This window comes from Heptranchias perlo, chromosome 10 (assembly GCF_035084215.1).
Source record: "Heptranchias perlo isolate sHepPer1 chromosome 10, sHepPer1.hap1, whole genome shotgun sequence".
In the NCBI taxonomy this organism is placed as follows: Eukaryota; Metazoa; Chordata; class Chondrichthyes; order Hexanchiformes; family Hexanchidae; genus Heptranchias; species Heptranchias perlo.
In genome coordinates, this window is record NC_090334.1 from 7,917,981 (window position 1) to 7,938,928 (window position 20,948).

The 20,948-nt window shown below is 43.2% G+C and overlaps 1 protein-coding gene across 1 annotated transcript in view; it reads left to right on the forward strand.

Moving 5' to 3' along the window:
• The window catches only part of rmdn3 (regulator of microtubule dynamics 3), a 237,618-nt gene that overhangs the window by 195,885 nt on the left and 20,785 nt on the right, over positions 1-20,948 (forward strand). Inside the window, exon 9 of the mRNA XM_067991187.1 lies at positions 7,037-7,135. Coding sequence (XP_067847288.1) covers positions 7,037-7,135 — 99 coding nt within the window. The remainder of the gene's footprint in view (positions 1-7,036; positions 7,136-20,948) is intronic.

Below are 20,948 nucleotides of genomic sequence, written 5' to 3' on the forward strand. Positions count from 1 at the left end.
TATACCATGCTGATAACGACTCTGCTTTCAAACTGGAGACTTGTATGTTTTTGCAAACAAGAATATTCTGCAGGTACAACAATAGCCTTTTGCTGTGATCAATCATTATAATTGTAGCACCAGGTGTTATCATTTTCTCAATGCAACAATAATATGCATTGGCTTTTTAAAAATTTAAATGGCAAAAATGAGCTCCCTGATCAGCTTAGTGAGTAAACGCATTGTCTAGTGTGGTACTAAGCCATATGGGCTTAAAAGATCCAAGGTTTGATTTTTGGTCTGTTCTGAGTTAGTGGATCTCATCAGTTGGGGGTGCTACTGTTGGCCTCAGCGCCCTGATCTAGGAAGGGGAAGAATCAGCCAGGGTCCTTGCTGCTGTTCAGCGACTCCTGTTGCACGCGGGTGTCAAGTGAGGACCAAGTCGGGCTGGGCTGTGACCGCCTCCACAATCAAGTTACCTGCAAGCACTTGTCTAGACTCGCATATGAAAAATGGTCACTTGGGCAACATGCAGGGGGGACAAGAGAAGGCACCTTCAGGCGAAGAATTTAAGGATAGCATTAGATTAAAAGAAGAGGCTTATAATGTTGCCAAGAAGAGTAGTAAGCCTGAGGATTGGGAGGGTTTTAGAAACCAGCAAAGGATGACCAAAAAATTGATTGTAAGGGAGAAAATAGAATAGGAGAGTAAACTAGCAAGAAATATAAAAACATATTGTAAGGGCTTCTACAAAAAGGAAGAGATTAGAGGCTGAGACAGGAGAAATTAGAATGGGGAATAAGGAAATGGCAAATATTTTGTATCCATCTTCACAGTAGAAAACACAAAAAGCATACCAGAAATAGTGGGGAACCAATGATCTAATGAGAGTGAGGAACTTAAAGTAATTAATATTAGTAAAGAAAAAGTACTAGAGAAATTAACGGGACTAAAAGCTGACAAATCCCCAGGACCTGATGACCTACATCCCAGGGTTCTAAAAGAGGTGGCTGCAGAGATAGTGGATGCATTGGTTGTGATCTTCCAAAATTTCCTAGATTCTAGAAGTGGATTGGAAGATAGTAAATGTAACCACGCTATTCAAGAAAGGAAAGAGAAAGAAAACAGGGAACTGCAGGCCAGTTAGCCTGACAACGGTCGTCGGGAAAATGCTGGAATTCGTTATTAAGGAAGTGGTAACAGGGCACTGTTACCCGTGATTAGGCAGAGTCAGCATGGTTTTTTGAAAGGGAAATCATGTTTGACAAATTTATTAGAGTTTTTTGAGGATGTGACTAGCAGAGTAGATAAAGGGGAGTCAGTAGATGTAGTATATTTGGATTTTCAAAAGGTATTCGATAAGGTGCCACATAAAAGGTTGTTATACAAGATAAGGACTCATGGGTTTGGAGGTAATATATTAGCATGGATAGAGGATTGATTAATGGACAGAAAAGAGAGAGTAGGAATAAACAGGTCATTTTCAGGTTGGCAGGCTGTACCTAGTGGGATGCCGCAAGGATCAGTGCTTGGGCCTCAGCTATTTACAATCTATATTAATGACTTAGATGAAGGGACTGAGTGTAATGTATCCAAGTTTGCTGCTGACGAGACAAAACTAGGTGAGAAAGTAAGCAGTGAGGAGGACACAGAGTCTGCAAAGGAATATAGACAGGTTAAGTGAATGGGCAAGAAGGTGGCGGATGGAGTATAATGTGGGGGAATGTGAGGTTAATCCCTTTGGTAGGAAGAATAGAAGAACATTTTTTTTAAATGGTGAGAAACTATTAAACGTTGGTGTTCAGAGAGATTTGGCTGACATCATACATGAAACACAGAAAGTTAACATGCAGATACATCAAGGAATTAGGAAGGCAAATGGTATGTTGGCCTTTATTGCAAGGGGGTTGGAGTACAAGAGTAAGGAAGTCTTGCTACAATTGTCTAGGACCTTAGTGAGACCACACCTGGAGTACTGTGTACAGTTTTGGTCTCCTTACCCTCAGGAAGGAAATACTTGCCTTCGAGGCGATGCAATGAAGGTTCACTAGATTGATTCCTGGGATGAGAGGGTTGTCCTATGAGGAGAGGTTGAGTAGAATGGGCCTTTACTCACTGGAGTTTAGAAGAATGAGAGGTGATCTCATTGAAACATATAAGATTCCAAGGGTGCTTGATATGGTAGATGCTGAGAGGCTGTTTCCCCTGGCTGGACAGTCTAGAACTAGGGGACATAGTCTCAGAATTTAGGACTGAGATGAGGAGGAATTTCTTCACTCAGAGGGTTGTGAATCTTTGGAATTCTCTACCCCAGAGGGCTGTGGATGCTAAGTATATTCATTGTAAACAATTTTACAACACCAAGTTATAGTCCAACGATTTTATTTTTAATCCCACAAGCTTTCAGGGGCTTTCCCCTTCCTCAGGTGGTGTGGTCTTTTCCACACCACCTGAGGAAGGGGAAAGCCCCCGAAAGCTTGTGGGATTAAAAATAAAATCGTTGGACTATAACTTGGTGTTGTAAAATTGTTTACAATTGTTAACCCCAGTCCATCACCGGCATCTCCACATCAAGTATATTCATGGCTGAGATCAATAGATTTTTGGAATGTAAGGGAATCAAGGGATATGAGGATCGGGCGGGAAAGTGGAGTTGAGGTTGAAGATCAGACGTAATCTTATTGAATGGGGGAGCAGACACGAGGGGCCGAATGGCCTACTCCTGCTATTTCTTATGTTCTTAGGAGAGATGGGAGTGGGAGGGAATTTTCAAAAGTAATAAAACTGTAATTTGATTATAGGTCCAGTTGAAGGTCATAAAACTATCTTGTTGGTCCAGTACCATAACACCACACTACCTACTATATATAGTAGTTGACCTCGGTTGGAACGGCAGAGGGGATTTCAGAACCACTGGGCCAGGGAAGGGAAGATCAGCCAGGGACAGCCCCCTTCTGATTGCTATTTGGTGCCACCTGCTGGAAAGTGAATGTGTGGACATCAGGTGAAGACAGTATTGGGTTTGGCTGTGGGGTCCTTGACAACCGAATATCCTGCCAGTATTCACTGCTTAGGCTCACGCATGCAGAATTGTCACTTGGTGTGGTACTGACTGGTGACCAGCGCCCATGGAATTATACTCCAGCCACATTTGATGTTTTTGGAAGAGTAGGAGATGAGAAAAAGGGCCAAAGATGTACGTACGTGTATTTCTCTGAACAGCTTGTGTGCTTTGATTTCTTATGGTATCCATTTTCACTGAGACGCTTGTGTCATTACCTTTCTGTAGAAAAGGAATTGGATAAAAGATCTCCTGAGGGTTTGAATGAAATAAAAGCAGCTGCTAATTGCCATCACAGGGTAAAGGTTACTCTAAAACCATTAACACAGGCGTTTTTTTCTGATTTGGAGATCTCAATTATGTAAAGCACCAAGTTGTTAAGTATCTTGGCATCAAAACTGTCACGTATTAGGATGATGCAATGTAAAATAACTTATGAGGTATGTTGGACTCCAACCAAGCATAATATTATAGAGTTCTCTAACTTTATTTAATCATTGCTTTGATTGTCAGGACTCAGTGTGCAACTCCATAGAGGGGTTAACTGAACTGCCCCATTTTCGCTGCATGTCACAAGGGCAGCTTAATGGATATTTAAAAAATGATTTAGCTGTGTTTACACACAGAGGCTAGATGTGTGGGTACCTTTTTTCTTTTTTTGGCACAGCTTAAGTTGAGGCTAAGATACGCAAAGGAGACAGTGGGAAAGCAGCAAAAAGACTGCCTCAGAATTTGTCTCATTGTGAAACCTACCCCAAAGTGTTCAGTTTATGTCAGGAACAAATTGGAGCAAAAACTCTCCTCATCTACACTGGCAATCAGCAGGCACACTCGGGGAGATATGAAGCCCTCGCTGACCTCTAATCAGTGTAAATGAGTCCCACGATTCTCTGCTCGGGTTCCCCGCGATGTTTAAATTCACTCCGGGCCCCCCCACGATGTTTAAATTCACGCCGGGCCCCTCCTGCGATGCTCCGCTGCCCTGAAGAAAAGTTCTCCCTGTGACCTGGTATTCATCCCTTAACAAACAACCTGAAATAGACTAACTGGTCATTCATCTCAGAGGCGTTTGTGTGGCCTTGAATGCAAAAAGGCTGCTGCATTTGCCTACATAAGAATAGTGACTGCACTTCTAAGTGAAGGTTTTGGGATATTTGAATGATGTGATGAGGTACTTCATAAATACAAGTTCCTTCTGTTTTTATTTATTTATTTCTTTATTTTTACAGCAATGTGATCAAAAATAAGTTACTAAACTTAGTGAGAATTGACGGGTTGGGTATCGAGCTGGTCATGAAACTTACTAATGACAAACAGAAGAATATTCAGTCAGCTATCTTTTCCAAGCGAGCTATAGATACTACAGATTTCACCATTACATTCTCCCTCTGCCAGCCCACTGTTGTCATACCATTAATATCTTCCTATACAAATTCATACAGGCTCAGCTCCCATGTGGTGTTTTCACAGCCAGAACCCATTTATCACCATTCGAGGATACAATCTTCAGCCATGCCGCACACGTACCTTACCCGTCAGTCTTTTTACACAGCACGCTCTGTTACTGAATGCAGGTTGCCATTCCTCATTTTATGGAGCTGCTCGTTCGGTCTTCCAAACTAATCCCCAACATCATTCTTGCACTGCATGTTCCGAAAGCATCTTTGTCAGGGTCCAGTTTTCAGTACAATACAGAGGGACATATTATTTTCCCTCCAGAATGGTGTCCATAATCTGTTATAAATTACAAGCTGGACCATTGAATTTCTTCAATGTTTCTTTTTAGCCCCTTCCCAAGGTCTGATGCACTACTAACACTGTCTGGCACCATATGTGAAGAATGGCTACTTGGGCAAGTGTCTGCAAGAGAAAAGAGGAGAAACTTTGTATTAGCATATTAAAATATAATACAACATAACGTACTGTTCATTTCTTTTCAATAAAATTTAGAAAACAAACGGATGTGACATTTGCCCTTTAGACCTTGTGTGGAATTTTTTTTATTTATGTAAGATTGCAGAACAAGTATTCATTATTTTACAGAATTGCTTTCTGTGGTACAACTAAGATTTGAAATTTTACCAAAAATGTGGTTTTAAAGCTGTAGAGTGAGCTACTTTACCCTGAGTGAAAAGAGGTCATTAAAAGCAATTAGTGTTTTATTATACTGCTGCCTGTCACTGTGGTAGGGCTGATGTGGAACAGAAGTGGACTGTGATGGGCAAATTGCCGAAATTGGTCCAAGTATCTGGAGCTGCCCAGCCTGAATTGTCCATTCTCGAACTCTGATGTAATAACACACTGGGAGATCCTTGCTGAAACTTTAAATCAAAATAATAAGAACTCTGAGCAAGGGCACTCTCGAGCTGGAGCAGCCAATCCAACGTACTCTGACGGGTCATGCTGTTTATTCTTGTTTTAACAAAAAAATGTTTATTACAAAGTGGTATTCCCTTATTTGGAGCAAGTGTTCAGTTTAATTTCACTGTTGTTTTTCGTTTTTTTGCCTCATTCATTGACTTGAAATTATTATCCTCTTCGGATTCTCCCTATAGCACTCGCTGTTCCCAGGCCTGCCTGAACCAAACCAAACTAAACTGCTAGAGTTAACTTGCCCCCCATTGTTTCCAGCCACCACTTCTCTTTGGAAAAGTGTTTCATTTCTGCTTGTCCTTTCCCTTTGATAGCCTACTGAGACAAAGAGCTCGCCATGCTGTTCTCCATTATGTAAATTGTTGACAAGTTGTTCTTTCACCTGGGATTCAGTCCAGCCCAAACCGATAGGATGGAAGTCTCTCTTTGCTGACTGTAAGGGTCTTAAGTGAGTACTTAGTTTACAGCATTCTCCTGGTTCCTGGTGATCTCAACTCCGTAGGATGAAGCCGCTCATAAATTAGCAGACTCAGAAAGGTAAAATGGCTGGTGTGGTAGATTCGGGGGAAAAAATGACACTGCTGCAATAGGGAGTGCCCTCCTGAGGCTTGAGCTGTGGCAGTCTGAGCTGACAGTATGCAGTCTACATTGCCTTCCTGAAACTACTGTTCTCCAGTCCATGTGTGATTACAAGCTTGCACAGAGCTTCTCTCCCAGCAGTTAAAATTTCACCATTTAGAGAGCATAGGCAGCAGTGTCTGCACAATTCAATTTACTCCAGGTCGACTTAAAAAGTGTCCAAATTGTCAAAGGGAAGCCCTGGGCACTCTTTAAAGTGCCAAACCCAAACTGTGTGAGATTACCCCTCCAAGAAGTCTTGTCTGCGGAATTGCATTGATTCTAGATTTATGTGGAAACATCTGCCCCATTATAGTCCAACCTATTTATCAAAAACTAAAGGACACATTAGCGTCTAGGCAGCTGAAGGCATGGCCACCAATGGTGGAGCGATGAACATTGGAGATGAGTAAGAGGCCAGAATTAGAGGAGTGCAGAGATCTCGGAGGGTTGTAGGGCAGGAGGAGGTTACAGAGATAGGGAGGGGCGAGGCCATGGAGGGATTTGAAAAAAAGGATAAGAATTTTAAAATCGAGGCATTGCTGGACCGGGAGCCAATGTAAGTCACTGTAATATAAATTTACACATTAAACAATATGTAGAAGTTTAAGAACCAGGCATTAATGGGAGTACAAGACAAATTATAAAGACATTGCATAGAAAATTTCTCTTAAAGAGCTCTTAGCTTACTCCACTTTAGCTATGCAACCTTTAGTGCCTACTGCTTTGGCCATGCAGAGTGTGAAAATATAACCGACACATTTCCATGGAGTCATGAACTGGAGTTTCAAAGACCCGAGTACATGAGAAAAAGTTATATTTAATTCACAGCAATATTAACTCTTACATCCATTCCATACATGTTTTTGAAAGAATTTCCCATTTCAGCAGTTCAGTTTTGTGTTAAATGTGCCACAGATTGCCTTATAAAATAAGTGAACTGTTTACATTATATATGTATATCGCATTATATAATTTTACAAACACTTTAATTTTCTTTTGCAGGTAGCACAAATAAGTTGGATCGAAAAGAAGGCAGCCGCAGCTTTCTTTGGAACACCTCCAAGTTCCACCATTGCTGAGGCTCTGAAAAACTTTTTAAAGGTGAGATCTGGTTTGAATCAAGTGTCAAAGTTTCTATATTGTATCTATGGTAATAACGTGCAGGTACTGATGTGAAAAAACTGTTGAAAAAATTCCAAACATCTGAGCCAAAAGCCAAGGGCATTATTGTCCAGGAGTAGCAGGAGTGCTTCCCCCCCAGCCCGTCAACCTAACCCGCTATCTGCCAACCCCCCCCCCCCCCCCCCCCCCACCGGGCGATCTCTCTCCCTCCGTTAAAATTGGTAGGACCTCTGCGTTCCCAGGATTTCCGGGTTACCTGCCCCCACTCCTGCAAACATGCTCCCCCGCTCCCTCCTCACCTCCCCGTAAACATCGGGGTCATAGTGTCAAAATATTGAAGGTCTAAGGCAAACAACCTCCGTCTAGACCAGACACTAATGCACATCGGAGGTAAATTATTCTTGTCATTGGATGGTGTGTGAACAACTAGCATCATCTAGTGGAAAGTAGGGAGCTACAATAGTGCAGCATACGATATTAAGAGTAAAACAGTGGCCAAGGGAGATTTGGGCCCATTAAAGACAGACGCAGGTGATATAGTAATAGATAACATGGTAATCGCAGTTTTATTAAATGAATACTTTGTACCAGTTTTCACAGTAGAAGAAGAGGATAAAATACCAGTGATAGAACAGAAACTAAAAATAAAGCAAAGGGAGGAACTTACTGTATTCAATATTAGTTTTTTTTTAAAAGGTAATGGGGAAAATAATGGGACTTAAGATAGATAAATCTCCAGGAGCTGATGGTTTCCATCCCAGGATATTGAAAGAAGTGAGTGAGTAAATTGCAAGATGTTAATTATAATCTTGATTCAGAAATTGTGCCGTTAGTCTGGAAAATTGCTAATGTCACTTCATTATCTAAGAAGGGTATTTGAGAGAAACCTAACATCAGTTTGGGGAAGCTACTAGGATCTGTCATTAAGGATAGTGTGACTGAGCATTTGACCAAATATGAGCTGATCAGAGAGAGTCGGCATATCTTTGTTAAAGGTAAGTCATGTCTGACTAATCTAGTTGAATTTTTTGAGAAGGTCACTAATAAGATAGACAAATGAGTGTCTATGGATGTTCTCTATATGGACTTCCAGAAGGCATTTGATAAGGTTCCTAGCAAATGATTATTGGCAAACATAAGAGCATATGGAATTGGAGGTAGCCTTTTGACCTGGGTTGGCAATTGCTTTGGAGGTAGGAGTAAGAGAGTGGGGATAAAAGGTATGTAATCTGAATGGTGATCGATTGGGAAAAGGGGAGGTGCAACGAGACCTGGGTGTACTTGTACACCAGTCGCTGAAAACGAGCATTCAAGTACAGCGAGCAGTTAGGAAGGCGAATGATATGTTGGCCTTCTTTGCAAGAGGATTCGAGTACAGGAGCAGGGATGTCTTACTGTAGTTATACAGGGCCTTGGTGAGATCACATCTGGAGTATTGTGTGCAGTCTTGGTCACCTTATCTGAGGAAGGATGTCCTTGCCATGGAGGGAGTGCAACAAAGGTTTACCAGACTGATTCCAGGGATGGCGGGTCTGACGTATGAGGAGAGATTGGGTCGACTAGGCCTATATTCACTAGAGTTTAGAAGAATTTTTTTTTATTCGTTCATGGGATGTGGGCATCGCTGGCGAGGCCGGCATTTATTGCCCATCCCTAATTGCCCTTGAGAAGGTGGTGGGTGAGCCGCCTCCTTGAACCACTGCAATCCGTGTGTTGAAGGTTCTCCCACAGTGCTGTTAGGTAGGGAGTTCCAGGATTTTGACCCAGCGACGATGAAGGAGCGGCGATTTATTTCCAAGTCGGGATGGTGTGTGACTTGGAGGGGAACGTGCAGATGGTGTTGTTCCCATGTGCCGGCTGCTCTTGTCCTTCTAGGTGGTAACGGTCGCGGTTTTGGGAGGTGCTGTCGAAGAAGCCTCGGCGAGTTGCTGCAGTGCATCCTGTGGATGGTACACACTGCAGCCACAGTGCGCCAGTGGTGAAGGGAGTGAATGTTTAGGGTGGTGGATGGGGTGCCAATCAAGTGGGCTGCTTTGTCCTGGATGGTGTCGAGATTCTTGAATGTTGTTGGAGCTGGAGAGGCGATCTCATCGAAACATATAAAATTCTAACAGGACTAGACAGACTAGGTGCAGGGAGGATGTTCCCGATCGCTGGGGAGTCCAGAGCCAGGGGTCACAGTCTCAGGATACGGGGTATGCCATTTAGAACTGAGATGAGGAGAAATTTCTTCACTCAGAGGGTGGTGAACCTGTGGAATTCTCTATCACAGAAGGCAGTGGAGGCCAAGTCATTAGATGTATTCAAGAAGGAGATAGATATATTTCTTAATGCTAAAGGGATCAAGGGATATGGGGAAAAAGCGGGAACAGGGTACTGAATTAGACAATCAGCCATGATCATTTTGAATGGCAGAGCAGGCCCGAAGGGCCGAATGGCCTACTCTTGCTCCTATTTTCTATGTTTCTATGGTAGGATGTGACAAGTGGTGTCCCCAGGGTTCTGTTCTGGAGCCTCAACTTTTAACCATATCTGTTAATGACTTGGACAAAGGAATAGAGAATTGTATATCCAAATTTGCAGATGACACTAAATTAGGATGGATAGCAAGCAGTGCAGTAAGTTGAAAAGGGACATAGATGGATTAAGTGAGCGGGCAAAACTATGGCAGATGGAGTTTAATGTGGGCAAATGTGAGGTCATCCACTTTGAACCAAAGAAAGATAAATTGGAAAATTTTCTAAATGGTGAGATACTAGGAACTGTAGATGAGCAATGAGATTTGGGAGTCAAAGTACAGAAATAATTTAAAATAGACCGGTACAAAATGCTATCAAAAAGGCTAATGGAATGTTGGCCTTTATTTCAAGGGGGCTGGATTACAAAGGGGCGTTATGCTTCATTTGTATAGAGCCTGGGTCAGACCTCATCTGGAGTACTATGTTCAGTTCTGTCTTTTATTCCCTTGAGTATAGAAGATTGAAGTGTGATCTGATCGAGGTGTTTAAAATGTTAAAATGATTTGATAGGGTAGATACTGCGAAACTATTTCCACTGACGGAGGAATCAAGAACGAGGGGACATGATCTTAAAATGAGAACTAGGACGTTTAGGTGGGAAATTGGGAAGTACTTTTTCACTTCAAGGGTAGTAGAAATCTGGAATTCTCTCCCCCAAAAGGCTGCGGTTGCTGGGACAAATTGAGCTTCCAAGACTGAAATCGATAGATTTTTGTTAGGTAAGGGTATCAAGGGATGTAGAGCTAAGGCAGGTAAATGGAGTTGAGCTGCAGATCAGCCATGACCTAATTGAATAGCGGAGCAGGCTTGAGGGCTGAGTGGCCTATATGTATTCATATTTCCATTAGACTTAATTGAGTCAAATCAACTTCTTTAATCTTTACTACACCCTAGTTTGTTTCCAATTTGTTTAATAGTCTGTGATTTTGCAAGACCGTACCAGTGTTAGTTCTTCAACCGGTGCTGTTGAGACTAATTCCATTTCCCTGCCTTTTCCCCATATCCCTTCATATTCTTCCTTTTCAAATACCAAGAGTCTGTATCCTTGGCCTGGAACCAGTGAAAATCTCAAGTCCCACAAATTTACTGTTGTAACTGTATATTCTTACAACATTTTTCGGCCTATTCCCTGGCCTATGGGTCCACAATACCAGACTCTCCCATTATCCATCCAGTCACTTAAGTCACTACGTGCGTTACTTGGTGCTAAGATGCTCTTTGTTTAAGATGCAGGTTTAATGCCAGGCACTCTCATCTGCCAGCACGATTTTAATGAAGACCATCTGGCAACTGACAGATCATAGAATCATAGAAAATTACGGCACAGAAGGAGACCATTTGGCCCATCGTGTCCGTGCCAGCTGAAAAAGAGCTATCCAGCTTAATCCCACTTTCCAGCACTTGGTCTGTAGCCTTGTTGGTTATGGCACTTCAAGTGCTCATCCAAGTACTTTTTAAATGAGTTGAGGGTTTCTGCCTCTACCACCTTTTCAGGCAGTGAGTTCCAGATTCCCACCATCCTCTGGGTGAAAAAATTTATCCTCAGCTCCCCTCTAATCCTTCTACCAATTACTTTAAATCTATGCCCCCGATCACTGACCGCTCTGCTAAGGGAAATAGATCCTCCCTATCCACTCTATCTAGTCCTGTGATAATTTTATACACCTCAATTAAATCTCCCCTCAGCCTCCTTTGTTCCAAAGAAAACTTCCCCAGCCTATCCAACCTTTTCTCATAGCTAAAATTCTCCAGCCCTGGCAACATCCTCATAAATCTCCTCTGTACCCTCTCTAGTGCAATCAGATCTTTCCTGTAATGTGGTGACCAGAACTGTATGCAGTACTCAAGCTAAGGCCTAAAACACAGATGACGTTCTATTAATGCATTCTCTAAATGCCAATCACTTACTGACCCTTTTGGACTATTACTAAGTCACTTGTTAATGTGAACTTCAAATTTTTCACTCTTATGAAGTTCTGACACTACTCAGCACTTGGACAATACTGCCACCACTGGTATGAACCAATAAAGTTGTTCCATGTTTGTTCTCCCTCCTGTTAGAGGGATCAGTGTTGCTTTAGCATCTTTACCAAACACAATAAGGGAGAAAATGTAAATGCAGGAAAAATAAAATGTAGAATTAAGCTAAATTATAAAAGTACACACTTTCCACCCTTTGGGACTGGGTGGCACAGTGCGTTTAGAATACGCTAATTTGCTTTCCACCAATGAGACTGGGTTTAAATCCATCCCAGATTAACCATATAGATGTTTCATTTCCATTAAGCTGCAAGTGTCCAAAATGAAATGAGTTTGGGAAGTCTCCTATTGGATATGGGTCTCCACCACAAAGCTGTAAGCACAAGTCGCCAAATAGGACTTTTTTTTTTATTCGTTCCTGAGATATGGGCGTTGCTGGCAAGGCCAGCATTTATTGCCCATCCCTTATTGCCCTTGAGAAGGTGGTGGTGAGCCGCTTTCTTGAACCACTGCAATCCGTGTGTTGAAGGTTCTCCCACAGTGCTGTTAGGTAGGGAGTTCCAGGATTTTGACCCAGCGACGATGAAGGAGCGGCGATTTATTTCCAAGTCGGGATGGTGTGTGACTTGGAGGGGAACGTGCAGATGGTGTTGTTCCCATGTGCCGGCTGCTCTTGTCCTTCTAGGTGGTAACGGTCGCGGTTTTGGGAGGTGCTGTCGAAGAAGCCTCGGCGAGTTGCTGCAGTGCATCCTGTGGATGGTACACACTGCAGCCACAGTGCGCCAGTGGTGAAGGGAGTGAATGTTTAGGGTGGTGGATGGGGTGCCAATCAAGCGGGCTGCTTTGTCCTGGATGGTGTTGAGCTTCTTGAATGTTGTTGGAGCTTCACTCATCCAGGCAAGTGGAGAGTATTCCATCACACTCCTGACTTGTGCCTTGTAGATGGTGGAAAGGCTTTGGGGAGTCAGGAGGTGAGTCACTCGCCACAGAATACGCAGCCTCTGACCTGCTCGTGTCGCCACAGTATTTATATGGCTGGACCAGTTAAGTTTCTGGTCAATGGTGACCCACAGGATGTTGATGGTGGAGGATTTGGCGATGGTAATGCCATTGACTGTCAAGGGGAGGTGGTTAGACTCTCTTGTTGGAGATGGTCATTGCCAGGCACTTGTCTGGCGTGAATGTTACTTGCCACTTATCAGCCCAAGCCTGGATGTTGTCCAGGTCTTGCTGCATGCGGGCACAGACTGCTTCATTATCTGAGGGGTTGCGAATGGAACTGAACACTGTGCAATCATTAGCGAACATCCCTATTTCTGACCTTATGATGGAGGGAAGGTCATTGATGAAGCAGCTGAAGGTGGTTGAGCCTTGGACACTGCCCTGAGGAACTCCTGCAGCAATGTCCTGAGGCTGAGATGATTGGCCTCCAACAACCACTACCATCTTCCTTTGTGCTTGGTATGACTCCAGCCACTGGAGAGTTTTCCCCCTGATTCCCATTGACTTCAATTTTTCCAGGGGGTCCTTGGTGCCACACTCGGTCAAATGCTGCCTTGATGTCAAGTGCAGTCACTCTCCCCTCACCTCTGGAATTCAGCTCATTTGTCCATGTTTGGACCAAGGCTGTAATGAGGTCTGGAGCCGAGTGGTCCTGGTGGAACCCAAACTGAGCATCGGTGAGCAGGTTATTGGTGAATAAGTGCCGCTTGATAGCACTGTCGACGACACCTTCCATCACTTTGCTGATGATTGAGAGTAGACTGATGGGACGGTAATTGGCCGGATTGGGATTTGTCCTGCTTTTTGTGGACAGGACATACCTGGGCAATTTTCCACATTGTCGGGTAGATGCAAGTGTTGTAGTTGTACTGGAACAGCTTGGCTAGAGGCGCAGCTAGTTCAGGAGCACAAGTCTTCAGCACTACAGCCAGGATGTTGTCGGGGCCCAGAGCCTTTGCTGTATCCAGTGCACTCAGCCGTTTCTTGATAACACGTGGAGTGAATCGAATTGGCTGAAGACTGGCTTCTGTGATGGTGGGGATATCGGGAGGAGGCCGAGATGGATCATCCACTCGGCACTTCTGGCTGAAGATGGTTGCAAACGCTTCAGCCTTGTCTTTTGCACTCACGTGCTGGACTCTGCTATTATTGAGGGTGGGGAAGTTAACAGAGCCTCCTCCTCCCCTTAGTTGTTTAATTGTCCACCACCATTCACAACTGGATGTGGCAGGACTGCAGAGCTTTGATCTGATCCGTTGGTTTTGGAATTGCGTAGCTCTGTCTGTAGCATGTTGCTTCCGCTGTTTAGCATGCATGTAGTCCTGTGTTGTAGCTTCACCAGGTTGGCACCTCATTTTTTGGTATGCCTGGTACTGTTCCAGGCATGCTCTTCTACACTCTTCATTGAATCAGAGTTGATCCCCTGGCTTGTTGGTAATGGTAGAGTGAGGAATATGCCGGGCCATGAGTTTACAGATTGTGCTGGAATACAATTTTGCTGCTGCTGATGGCCCACAGCGCCTCATGGATGCCCAGTTTTGAGCTGCTAGATCTGTTCTGAATCTATCCCATTTAGCACGATGATAGTGCCACACAACACATTGGATGGTGTCCTCAGTGCGAAGACGGAACTTCGTCTCCACGAGGACTGTGCGGTGGTCACACCTGCCAATGCTGTCATGGACAGATGCATCTGCAACATGTAGATTGGTGAGGATGAGATCAAGTAGGTTTTTCCCTCATGTTGGTTCGCTCATCAACTGCCGCAGTCTGGCAGCTATGTCCTTCAGGACTCGGCCAGCTCGGTCAGTAGTGGTGCTACCGAGCCACTCTTGGTGATGGACCTTGAAGTCCCTCACCCAGAGTACATTCTGTGCCCTTGCTACCCTCAGTGCTTCCTCCAAGTGGTGTTCAACATGGAGGAGGACTGATTCATCAGCTGAAGGAGGGCGGTAGGTGGTAAGGAGGTTTCCTTGCCCATGTTTGACCTGACGCCATGAGATTTCATAGGGTCCGGAATCAATGTTGCCGACTCCCAGGCCCACTCCTTCCTGACTGTGTATCACTGTACCGCCACCTCTGGTGCGTCTGTCCTGCCGGTGGGTCAGGACATACCCAGGGATGGTGATGGAAGAGTCTGGGACGTTGGCTGAAAGGTATGATTCTGTGAGTATGGCTATGCCAGGCTTGTTGCTTGACTAGTCTGTGGGACAGCTCTCCCAATTTTGGCACAAGTCCCCAGATGTTTGTGAGGAGGACTTTGTAGCGTCGACTGGGCTTGGTTTGCCTTTGTTGTATCTGGTGCCTTGTGGTCCGATGCCGGGTGGTCCGTCCAGTTTTATTCTTGTTATGACTTTGGTAGCGAGATTGTACAACTGAGTGGCTTGCTTGGCCATTTCAGAGTGCGATTAAGAATCAACCACATTGCTGTGGGCCTGGAGTCACATATAGGCCAGACCAGGTAAGGACGGCAGGCTTCCTTCCCTAAAGGACATTGGTGAACCAGATGGGTTTTTACGACAATCCGGTAGTTTCATGGCCACCATTACTGATACTAGTTTTCTTTTATTATAGATTTTATTTAATTAATTAAATTAAAATCCCCCAGCTGCCATGGCAGGATTGGAACTCATAACTCCAGATTATTAGTCCAGGCCCACGATATAGTGGCAATAACAGAGACCTGGCTCAAAGAAGAGGAGGATTGGGTACTTAATATTCCTGGCTACAGGGTATTCAGGAAAGATAGGGAAGGAAAAAAAGGAGGGGGAGGTGGCAGTATTGATCAAAGAAAGACCATGACCATAAGAGATAGGAGCAGGAGTAGGCCATTCGGCCCCTTGAGCCTGCTCCACCATTCAATGAGATCATGGCTGATCTGATTTTTACATCAACTCCACTTTCCCGCCTTTTCCCCATATCCTTTATATCCCTTGCTGATGAAAAATTTGTCCAACTCAGCCTTGAATGTATTCAATGACTCAGCCTTCACAGCTTTTTGGGGTAAAGAATTCCAAAGATTCACGACCCTCTGGGAGAAGAAATTCCTCCTCATTTGCGTCTTAAACGGGCGACCACTTATTAGACTATGCTGCCTAGTTTTAGATTCCCCCATGAGGGCTGACATCCTCTCAGCATCTATCCAATCGAGTCCCCTCAGAATCTTGTATGTTTCAATAAGATCTCCTCTCATTCTTCTAAACTCCAATGAGTATAGACCCAACCTGTTCAATCTTTCCTCAGAAGACAACCCTTCCATACCCGGAATCAACCTAGTGAACTTCTCTGAACTGCCTCCAATGCAAGTATGTCCTTCCTTAAATGAGGGCACCAGAACTGTATGCAGTACTCCAGGTGTGGTCTCACCAGCACCCTGTACAGTTGTAGCGTGACTTCCCTGCTTTTATACTCCATCCCCCTAGAAATAAAGGCCAATATTCCGTTTGCCTTCCGGATTACTTGCTGCACCTGTATGTTGACTTTTTGTGTTTCATGTACGAGGACACCCAGATTCCTCTGTACTGCAGCATTTTGTAGTATTTCTCCAATCAAATAATATTTTGCTTTTTTATTTTTCCTCCCAAAGTGGATGACTTCACGTTTTCCCACATTATATTCCATCTGCCAAATTTTTGCCCATTCGCTTAACCTGTCAATATCCCTTTGCAGTCACTTTGTGTCCTCGTCGCAACTTGCTTTTCCACCTATCTTTGTATCATCAGCAAATTTGGCCACAAGACACTCTGTTCCTTCATCCAAGTCATTGATATATATTGTAAATAGTTGAGTCTCCAGCTCTGAGCCCTCCGGCACCCCACTAGTTACAGATTGCCATTTTGAAAATGACCTTTTATCCCGACTCTTTGTTTTCTGTTAGTTAGCCAATCCTCTATCCACGCCAGTATATTATCTCCAACACCATGAGCTCTTATCTTGCGCAGTAATCTTTTATGTGGCACCTTATCGAATGCCTTTTGGAAATCCAAATATTCTGCATCCATTGGTTCCCCTTTATCCTCCCTGCCCGTTACTTCCTCAAAGAACTCTAATAAATTTGTCAGACATGATTTCCCCTTCTTAAAACCATGTTGACTCTCCTTGATTGTATTATGAGTCTCCAAATGTCCTGCTACGACTTCCTTAATAATGGATTCTAGCATTTTCCCAATGACAGATGTTAGGCTAACTGGTCTATAGTTACCTGCTTTTTGTCTCACTCCCTTCTTGAATAGGGGTGTTACGTTTGCGGTTTTCCAATCTGCTGGGACCTTTCCAGAATCTAGTGAATTCTGGAAGATTACAACCAATGCATCCACTATCTCTGTATACACTTCCTTTAAGACCCTCGGATGCAAGCCATCAGATCCAGGGGACTTGTCAGCCTTTAGACCCATTAGTTTACCTAGTACTTTTTCTCTAGTGATAGTGATTGTTTTTAGTTCCTCCCTCCCCTTTGCTCCTTGATTTCCTATTATTATTGGTATATTATTAGTGTCTTCTACTGTGAAGACAGATACAAAATATCTGTTCAATTCCTCTGCCATTTCCTTGTTTTCCATTATTATTTCCCCAGTCTAATCCTCTAAGGGACCAATGTTTACTTTAGCTACCCTCTTCCTTTTTATGTACTTGTAGAAGCTTTTACTGTTAGTTTTTATATTTCTTGCTCGTTTACTCTCAATTTATTTTCTCCCTCTTTATTATTCTTTTAGTCATCCTTTGCTGGTTTTTAGAGATTTCCCAATCTTCGGGCTTACCAGTAATCTTTGCCATGTTATATGCCTTTTCTTTTAACCTAATACCATCCTTGACTTCCTTAGTTAGCCATGGTTGGTTCACCCTTTTTGTGGAGTCCTTCCTCCTCACAGGGATATATTTTTGTTGTGAGTCATAAAATATCTTTTTAAATGTTTGCCACTGCTTATCCACCATCATACCATCTAATCTGTTTACCCAGTTCCCTTTAGCCAATTCCACCCTCATTCCTTTATAATTGCCCTTATTTAAGTTTAATACAGTGGTTTCAGACCCAAGATCCTCGCTCTCAAACTGGATGTGAAATTCTATCATGTTATGATCACTGCTTCCCAAGGGATCCTTTACTTTGAGATCATTAATTAATCCTGTTTTGTTACCCATTACCAGATCCAAAATGGCCTGTTCCCTGATTGGTTCCCCGACGTATTGGTCTAAGAAATAGTCCCTAATACATTCTGTGAACTCCTCCTCGGGGCTATTTTTGCCAATTTGATTTGTCCAATCTATGTGAAAGTTAAAATCACCCATGATTATTGCATTACCGTTTTTTACAAGTCCCCCTTATTTCCTGATTAATATTTTGTCCTACAGTGTAGCTACTGTTAGGGGGCCTATATAATCCTCCCACCAGTGATTTCTTTCCCTTGCTATTTCTTACCTCCACCCAAAATTGATTCGACATCTTGATCTTCTGAGCCAAGATCATTTCTCACTATTATACCAATTTCATCCTTTATTAACAGAGCTACCCCACCACCTTTACCTTTTTTCCCATCCTTCCGAAATAACCCTGAATATATAGCTCCCAAACTTGGTCACTTTGCAACCATGTCTGTGTAATGACCACGAGATCATACCCATTTGTTGCTATTTGAGCTGTCAATTCATCTATCTTATTCCGAATGCTGTGCGCATTCAGATAAAGAACCTTTAATTTTGTCTTTTTACCATTCTTTCCTACCCCAGCCCCATTTGCTGGTGGACTCTTATGTTTGTACGCTCAGTCCCTTCCTGACACACTCTGTTTATCATTACCCCCATCACTTTCCTGTACTACTTCCTTGTCTTTTCTCTATCAATCTAAACGTCTAAACTTCGCCCCACCTGAGCCCTCCAGCCCCTCTATTTAATTTATCCACCATAATCAAAACTATTACAGAGTGACAAATCCCCAGGACCAGATGGTTTCCATCCCAGGGTTTTAAAGGAAGTAGGTGAGCAGATTGCAGATGCCCTAACTATAATCTTTCAAAGTTCTCTAGATTCAGGAACTGTCCCTCTCGATTGGAAAATTGCACATGTCACTCCGCTTTTTAAGAAAGGAGAGAGAGGGAAACCGGGGAATTATAGACCAGTTAGCCTAACATCTGTTGTGGGGAAATTGCTGGAGTCTATAATTAAGGATAGGGTGACTGAACACCTCGAGAATTTTCAGTTAATCAGGGAGAGCCAGCGTGGATTTGTGAAAGGTAGGTCGTGCCTGACAAACCTAATTGAATTTTTTGAAGAGGTGACTAAAGTAGTGGACAGGGGAATGTCAATGGATGTTATTTATATGGACTTCCAGAAGGCATTTGATAAGGTCCCACATAAGAGACTGTTAGTTAAGTTAGAAGCCCATGGAATCGAGGGAAAAGTACGGACTTGGTTAGGAAGTTGGCTGAGCGAAAGGCGACAGAGAGTAGGGATAATGGGAAGGTACTCACATTGGCAGGATGTGACTAGTGGAGTCCCGCAGGGATCTGTCTTGGGGCCTCAATTATTCACAATATTTATTAACAACTTAGATGAAGGCATAGAAAGTTTCATATCTAAGTTTGCCTTTGACACAAAGATTGGTGGCATTGTAAGTAGTGTAGATGAAAACATAAAATTACAAAGGGATATTGATAGATTAGGTGAATGGGCAAAACTGTGGCAAATGGAATTCAATGTAGACAAATGTGAGGTCATCCACTTTCGATCAAAAAAGGATAGAACAGGGTACTTTCTAAATGGTGAAAAGTTAAAAACAGTGGACGTCCAGGAACATAGATCATTGAAGTGTCATGAACAGGTGCAGAAAATAATCAAGAAGGCTAATGGAATGCTGGCCTTTATATCTGGAGGACTAGAGTACAAGGGGGCAGAAGTTATGCTGCAGCTATACAAAACCTGGTTAGACCGCACCTGGAGTACTGTGAGCACTTCTGGGCACTGCACCTTCGGATGGACATATTGGCCTTGGAGGGAGTGCAGCGTAGGTTTACTAGAATGATACCCGGACTTCAAGGATTAAGTTACGAGGAGAGATTACACAAATTGGAGTTGTATTCTCTAGAGTTTCGAAGGTTAAGGGGTGATCTGATCGAAGTTTCTAAGATATTAAGGGGAACGGATAGGATGGATGGAGAGAAACTATTTCTGCTGGTTGGGGATTCTAGGAGTAGGGGGCACAGTCTAAAAATTAGAGCCAGACCTTTCAGGAGTGAGATTAGAAAACATTTCTACACACAAAGGGTGGTAGAAGTTTGGAACTCTCTTCCGCAAATGGCAGTTGATACTAGCTCAATTGCTAAATTTAAATGTGAAATGGATAGCTTTTTGGCAACCAAAGGTATTAAGGGATATGGGCCAAAGGCAGGTATATGGAGCTAGATCACAGATCAGCCATGATCTTATCAAATGGCGGAGCAGGCACGAGGGGCTGAATGGCCTACTCCTGTTCCTATGTTCCTAGCACTGGAAAGGGATAATGTTGTTGAATGGTTAATAGCAGAATCTATTTAAGGAACAACAGAGGAGCTATTATGGTACTAGGTGTATATTGTAGGCTACCAAATAGTAGGAAGGATATAGGGGAGCAAATTTCCAGGCAAATTATGGAAAGATGCAAGAATTATAGAATAGTGATAATGGGAGACTTCAATTATCCCAATATAGACTGGGATAGTAACAGTGTAAAGGGCAAAGAAGGGGAGGAATTCCTGAAATGTATACAAGAGAATTTTCTCGTTAAGTGTGTTTCCAGCCCAATGAGGAAGGAAGCAGTGCTGGATCTAGTTCTGGGGAAAGAGGTGGGGCAAACAGAACATGTTTCAGTGGGGGAGCATTTGGGGAACAGTGATCATAATATCATTAGGTTTAGAATAGTTATGGAAAAGGACAATGAACAATCAAGTGTAAAAATACTTAACTGGAGAAGGCAAATTTCAGTGAGTTAAAAAGGGATCTTAACCTAGTGGATTGGCATCAAAAATTGATAGGCAAAACAGTAATTGAACAATGGGAGGCGTTCAAGGAGGAGATGGTTCGGGTTCAGAGTAGACACATTCCCAAGAGGGGAAAAGAAAGGGCATCCAAAGATAGAGCTCCCTGGACGACTATAGATATAGAGATTAAAATGAAACAGATAACGGCGGCTTATGACGAATCAAAAGCAAATACTGCGGATGCTGGAATTCTGAAATAAAAACAGAAAATGCTGGAAGTACTCAGCAAGTCGGGCAGCATCTGTGGAGAAAGAAACAGAGTTAACATTTCAGGTCGATAAC